The sequence below is a fragment of the Cynoglossus semilaevis genome, chromosome 8 (genome assembly GCF_000523025.1).
Source record: "Cynoglossus semilaevis isolate Cse_v1.0 chromosome 8, Cse_v1.0, whole genome shotgun sequence".
NCBI lineage: Eukaryota > Metazoa > Chordata > Actinopteri > Pleuronectiformes > Cynoglossidae > Cynoglossus > Cynoglossus semilaevis.
In genome coordinates, this window is record NC_024314.1 from 25,420,345 (window position 1) to 25,427,710 (window position 7,366).

The 7,366-nt window shown below is 43.2% G+C and overlaps 1 protein-coding gene across 5 annotated transcripts in view; it reads left to right on the plus strand.

Annotated features, from left to right (window-relative positions):
- The window catches only part of cald1a (caldesmon 1a), a 57,116-nt gene that overhangs the window by 23,114 nt on the left and 26,636 nt on the right, over positions 1–7,366 (plus strand). For 4 of the 5 annotated variants that reach the window (XR_003050489.1, XM_017034663.2, XM_017034664.2 and 1 more), the window contains exon 2: positions 3,327–3,413. Coding sequence is in view for 4 of the 5 variants with exons in the window: in XM_017034663.2 (XP_016890152.2) it covers positions 3,327–3,413 (87 nt within the window). In the remaining variant the exon portion in view is untranslated. Of the gene's footprint in view, positions 1–1,648; positions 1,801–3,326; positions 3,414–7,366 lie in introns of those variants that run through there. The other variant, XM_025058200.1, reaches the window with a different exon arrangement.

A 7,366-nucleotide genomic window follows, 5' to 3' on the forward strand; every position in this document is an offset into this window, starting at 1 on the left:
AGAAGAAAACATTCTTCATCTCTGTATATTGGACCTTGTTAAAGACCTGACAAATTAGTGCCACCGTGTGGTCAAAAGCTACATTTTAAATGAGCTTCTCACATATACCATATCTTTGGTGTCATCAGATGCAGGTGCAGATTGAAAGTTTTTAACTGCCTTACAGGAGACACAGGCGGCCCAAGTTTGGTCCACGTCCCTATGTTTAAGAATCACTGGTGGCAGGCATTAGACAAACCACCATGACCAATGACACCAGTGTGTCATTACAGTCACTGTTGAAGGTTGGAGAAGATGGAGAGTGAGAGAGGTGAGCCCTGGTACAGAGTAAATGATGGAACATATAGACGACTGCTGCACAGGCAGTGGACGGCAGCGGTGGCGAGACGGGCGAAAAAAAATGTCCACAGAGTCTGAAGAACTTATGACCCCCCTGAGCCTGTAGCTCACACAACTTTATGGGATGCCATATTTCCCTCATTTCGATATGTTAGCTTTGCGTGGGTGGTCTCCTCTGCGATTAGCTCTGCAGTAACATCTTCATCTCACCCAGGGCACTTCTGGTTGCTGTTACACATGATTCCGCCTCATTTAGAGACAAGACGGCGCACAGTGTGTGCAGCATCCAGCCCTGCATTTAATGAGCTTCCCTGTTTATACATCATGATTCATTCAAATTATGTATATGACCCAGCTCGTTATCCCTCTTTTAACAGATGATTTCATTTTAGTCCATGCAGTGTAATAGTCAAGGTTTTAACATCATATTTTGTTTAAACATTTCTTGGCTAATTTTTAATGTAAAGTTCGACATCAAATGGTGGAACAATCATCGGCAACGTCTCAAATCATTTATTATTTGCACCAGCATACTAAGATTTGCATACTTCCCAGAATCCAGCTGTTATAACGATGATTTGTTTGATGTTGACGATTCCTGGAAGTATGTTATGTTGTTCAAAGGCCTTGTCAAGGTTTTTTTTTTTTCTTTCCCACCTCTTTCATACTGTACAATGCATGGGTGGATTAGGTGAAATGTAAATTTTTGTGGTGTTTTCGGTCTCTTACTCACTCCTTTTCAGGCTGTCTCTCGTTTTCTTTACAGTATAATAGCAGAGGGGGAAGCAAGGCTGTATTTACTGTACGGGGGGAGGGGGTGATAAGATGCAGCGGGGAGGGCTGGTGTTGAAAGGGTCCGTCAAAGTGCTGCAGTTCTGCAGCCTCTCTCCCTCCAGTGTTTCCATGTGTACAGAGTTGTACTTCCTTAGTTACACACAGATGCTGCACCTACAAGCACGTGTGCACGTATACACGCATAGGAATGTCCGAGCATGAGGAAGCCCTCTTCCCACCGCCTCCCCACCCCCATCCCAACTCTTAATGGAGACAAAGCCGGATTAAAAAAACCCTTTGCCTTTAACACGGGAAACTCGGGCTGAAGAGTCGAGTCATGTCCTAAAAACATAGTTTAGCAGAACTCTGACATGTCGATAAACAACACAGGAAATGCAAGCTGCCCAGATAGGAGGAGTGAGGGTAGGGATCAGGGGGGAGACCGGACTGAGAAGGAGAGGGGGTGAGACTGAGGGGGAAAGAAGGAAGGAGGTCACCGAGGGATGGAGGGAGGGGACAACAGACGGGGAGGGCAGGGAACAGGCATTTGCTGCTTTTTTCTCAGCGTGGGCTGCACCGTGAGAGACGGACAGAAGAGTTGTTGCCTTGTGTCTGTGCCTGGAGTAGACATTGTAACAAGGTGGTATGGTGTGAAGGGAAAAAATATTGTTTGAAGGAAGATTCAAGGTATGGAAGCCACTGTTTCTGTTTCTCTTCTGCCCTGATTTGTCTGACAGCACTTTTAATTATCTTGTTTTTCTCACTCTCCTGTTGCTGCTCCTCCTTCCACTGTATCACAACACAAACAGGTACACAGCTCTGAGATGTGACTTAATTCAGTGCTGTCTTTTTTACACCTAGAGGTGTGACAGCAGCTCAGCCCGTCCCGTGTCTGTCCGGCCAGCTGTGCTGCACACGGGATGTTACTGCTGCTTTTACAGGGACGTATATGTCTTTATAAAACACGAGGTTCGGCGGCTTCTGGGTGGTCCCGGCCCCTTACAGCACAGTCTGTCCCAGGCATAGTATTTTTAGTCAGACTCGCTGTAAACCTTATTGAGTGAACATCCTGTCTCGGGCTCTCTTTATATACACTACATCCACTCTGTTTTTTTTTTCTTTTTTTCTGCTTCATGTCTTTGTTTTTTTGCAGTTGTTTGTGTAGCCTGTTGTCATCGACTGAATTACTGAGCACACAACCATATACCTGCACATTGTTGCTGTGTACTGTGTATACAGTCGCACTTAAAGCTGTGCACTTGTAGATGGATTGACCTCTGCTGTTGTAAGAAGAGTATAAGATTTTAGATTTTTTTTTTCTGCGGTTGTTCACATTAGTATATTTTGTAACCGTCAGCGGTTTTCTACCCTGAAGTCACCTGCCTGGGCTAAAAGAGATGTGATATCACATGCTTTTCTCGCTAACGTGATTTTAGCCAGTGTGCGTGAATGCATTTTGAAGTAAATGTCTGTTAATTTGATTAGTTTAATATCAGTCAAATAGCCTCCGCTCCTCCCCGTTCTCCCCACAGCGGGGGCTGTCACACCCTGTCCTTTGGCCTCCGTCCTTGTTCCTTCCGTTGATTAGCTCCTCCCCCTCTGTCTGCTTATGTCATCCTTTTTTCTTTTCTTTTTTTCAGCGACAGCCCCCTGTCCTGGCATAAAATTGTAATATTTCTCTCGCATCAATTATGTAAAAATCAGATGATATGAGCAGGACTGACGATTGTGGTCATTTAAAAAAACATCACGAATACAAGTGACCCGGGGAATGTTTGAAAGAAATCAAATTTGTGCTGTTAAAAATCTGGTCAAAATATCAGCAAATATTTGAGCCAATTTCGCCTACAGTGTGAACGTAGCCTAGTTCAAAAAATGTTTAAATTTAAAGCAACAAAATGATCCTCGTTTGCCGAGTACATACTGAAAAATACATTTTTATTTACTCTTGTTGTCGTACATCCCAGTTGTTTTCTTTTCGAGTACGATTTTACCAAAGGAAATGTAAATTTGTGAACTAAGCTCAGACCTTGAGGGAGGACTAACAGATGGTTGATTGTATGAGAAATGTAAGCAAAATGGAGGAATGTCAGCAGAACAAGGGTTGATATATTTATATTCCACCCTTCCACCCTTCCACCCTTCCTTCCTTTACCTTCCTTCCTGAAATTGTGTAAATTAATACGTATGTGCCCCATGATGTCATCCCACAGTGCCAAAATCATGGAGGAAATGGACTTTGAGCGGCGTCGGGAGCTGAGGAGGCAGAAGCGGGAGGAGATGCGATTGGAGGCAGAAAGGTAACATCCAGTTTTGTTATGTTTTTTTTTTTTCGTCTGCCTCTCATTCACAGCACAATGCTCTCAGAAAAGTCAGCTCTCTCTTTTGGCTCGGTTTGTGGTGTGACTTCACAGCGGATGTGAAGTCACCGTCGTTAACTGTCCTATTGATAGAGCTGGTGTAAAGCTGAGGCAGCAGCCTGTATTATTTAATGAAGCTCTGTTTGTCAGTGAGCGGCTCACCTCCTCTGATGTTCTTGCCAGCTCTGAAAACGATGGAGCCAGCCCCAATAGCCTAAACCCTCTTCTAGGTCTTTAAAGGCATTGCTCAGCAAATAATTTACACTGGCAAGAAAAAAAAAAAACCCTGATAAAAAGTCTGATAAACAATGTGATGACCTTTAAGCGGGAATGTTCAATCAGGCCCTCCCTTTTTCCAATTTTCTCTCCCAGATGCTTTGGCTTTGTGAACCCTCTTTGCTTGGGTGGTAGAAATTGATGGAACCAAAGTCCATTTCTGTAAATTAGGTGGTAACATGCCAAACGTAGTAATCACAAACAGTAAAAAAAAATAAAGGAGTGGGAGAAGTTGATTCAAACTGTGCCGGGGGGGGGCATTTGATGAAGGCTTTTCACAGACATTTCATCATCTGTGGTGCAGCCCGTTCAATTAAGAAGAGAGTTGGTGAGGGAGCAGATACTGGCCAAGGTCACTCTCCCGTTTGAAGTGTCTGTGTGTAGTATTTAATTAAAAATAGTTATCGCTACATAAAAAAGAAAGCCGTTGGATATCTCATCACTGCATAAAACATAGATTTTTATGTATTTAATTTTAGTGTGTGTGTGGGATTTGTTTTATTTTAATCTGTGATGCATTTATTCTTCACTTGCAGCTTTTTTATGTATAACTCCATTTCGTGCTCTGTGTCATTTTCACTTGAAGCAAATTGAGTTAAAGAAAAGCCAAATCCAGGACATGTCGGTTCCATAGTGTAGCAGTTAGCATGCCTGCATCGGAAGCAGAGAGTCCTTTTTTTACGTGACCCCCAGTTTGAATCCATTCCTTTTCTCCTGATGTCGGTGGAAGTCAATGCTGTTGCACTTTATTGCTAACAAACGTCATAAACCCCTGCTGGTAGAAGTACGTATTCATGTATTCGGCTGCCTGTGTTGCCTGAAGGGGAAGTGATTCAGCGGTGTGGGGAAGAGAATGGACTTGAAACTTTGGCGCTAACATTTTTACCCTGTAGCGGTTTTGTTCTCTGCTGTTTATTTGGTCAGCGGCGCAGAAGTTATCGGCCGGCAGGAGACGTACCGTTCCTGTTATTGATAGAAGATTACATCTCTACGCTGTTTCCATTTCTGCCAATATACTGAAACAATCAATATTTACATGCCCCTCTCGGTCGGACTAGTCAAAACCACATGTTGTCTCACTGGCCCGCTCCCATTCAACCATCGCTGAGGAGCTGGAGAGTGTGGACAGAGTGTAATAACTGCTGAAGAAATGCCAAAAATTCCTAACTATTAGAAGTGTTTACTGGCCCAGGTCTGCATGAGCCGTTTCCTACACGCCACGGCTCTGTGTGAAAGACGGGACCGTCTGTGTCATTGTCTGTTTCTCTGTCAGTCTCTCTCTCTCTCTCCCTCTAACTCTCTCGCTTCTATCCCCGACTTTCTCTCTCCCTCCCTCTGCCTGTGTTTCGCTTCCTCGCCTCTAACCCCTGTCTCTATATTTTTCACTATCTCCTTGTTTCCCTCTCTTTCACTTTCCCCTTTCTCTCTCTCTCTTTCTCTCTCTCTCGCCTGTGCGCAGTGGTTAGGCTGAGCGCGTGCATGCAGTTAGGCCTGCAGATGTTCTTTTCATTGTATGTCTGGATCAGCATCAGGTGATGAGGGCTTGACAAGCTCCATTTGTGAGCGTGTGTGTGTGAGTGTGTGTGTGTTAGCAGGAACAAACTCCAGCTATTTTACTTCTCTGTCTCACATCAGCAGCAGTAATAGTTGTAAGAAAATTCTTATTGACAGAGAGCAGCGCAGCAGCCTTTGATGGTCCTCACAGTTTGATTGGTTAAAGACTCAACCCCAGTGTTTTTCACACTCATGTTCTCATCAGGACTATACTGCAGAGGTCTAAGTGTTTCTGTTCACTTCGACGTACACTCAATGACACAGGAATGTTTTTCCGTCCTGCTTTTTTTCTTTTTTTTGCAGCACACAGCAGATGGAAGAGGAATTTTCCCAGTCAATTCAGTGACCAAAGGATTTTTATGTCAACTTAAAAAAAAAACTCTGTTGCTGTGATAGTACACTTTTTTTTTAACAAACTGTGGGTACACCCTACAAAACAGAGCCGGACCATTTATGCAGTCCTTTGTCCCAGACGTGGTCGGAATGGAATACTTTGCACACGGCAGGATACATTGGCCCATTCCTTGAAATAGTTCCATGCACAGCAAACCAAACGATGTTCTCCGACGTTCTCTGTTTGTGCAGACAAACACTGGAAACAGCGATGTTTTTCACCGCTTTTAATTATCTGTGTTGAGCATTTAGAACGCTCGGTGTGATTGACGTCATCTTCAGTTTTTTTCTATTGTTTTAACAGCTGTGAACATCGTGAATTCTGCGACGTGCCCTTATCGTTCGATCCAGCTTCCAGTCACTCGTGTCCACAAACAATCCAGTTTACATAAGTTGTCAAGTTTGACAACTTATAAAACTCTCAGTATATGGAGTTTTATTGGTGTTTGTACATTCAGTATACAGACACAGATATAAACACAACAGAATGTGTCTTCTGTATACTTAGTGAGCGAGGGGAACTTTGGATCCAATCCTCTTCCAAGAAGTTAGTAGCGGGAGTGTATTGGCAAGAATACATACCATGATACAGGGGCATGGATACGGTGTATTGCGATATTGTTAGTACGAATATTTTTTTTAACATCAGGTTAATTAAATTGGAACAGAGGGATCTACATTTGTTACTGCTAGAGAAGAAGTAAATGCAAAGTAAAATGAACCTACGCCATGAACATTTGCATGTTGCTGTAAAATATGGATATGGTATCGTGAACAAAAATATCACATTTTTTACGCCCCTAGAAGTTAGGATATTTTTTCTTATTTCCTTCATCAGTAAATTCTATCTTGATTTAAACTCCTCAAAGGAAACTATACATTAAATACAATGTATTATTATTATTATTATTATTAGTTGTTCAGATTAATGAACTTATCAGAAAAAAAGATAAGAGATTCATTGTCTTAAAATTGTATGGCTGTATTGGTACAAGTGTCACTACCAAATTATTGGGTTGGCAGTTCGATCCCTGACTCGTCTATTGACGCGCCATTGAACAAAACCATACAGTTCCTATCAGGTTGGATCACATTAAAAAAAACACTATATAAATACGTCCAAACTCTCCTCACTTTCTTGTTTCCATATCTTCATCAGTTTCCTCTCCAACCCCACCGTTCTCCATCCCTCGTCTTTTCTCCTCAGCCCAGGAAGAGCTGAGGAAATAACACCCATCCTTTGAGAATGAGCCATGCCAGGCAATCTCCACCCCTGGCATGAACCAAATCTAAGTTGGAAAGATTTAGGTTTTTAACCTGAAGGGACTGTTGATTTCCTATAAGCCAGCATCACCTGACCACATCAGCCAATACGGGAGTTGAACTGTCGTGACAGTTTTGGAACGCACTCATTTCAGCTCAGTTGTTTTTCTTTCCATTACTTCTCACTTTGACTGGATGTGAGAATAAATGCAGTCTGGAGGAATGCAGTCACCGCTAACATTGTGTTTAGTTGGAGCCGGCCCAGCTGAGAGTCGGGCGGCGAGGAGAGACAGAAGGGGCGCGCTGTGGTTCTCTGGGCCCTCGATAGAAAAGGAAATAGTCCAGAAAGACCAGCGTGGGAATGGGTCAGCATTTCTGACAGGACAAGCCCCCACCCTCTCAACCCC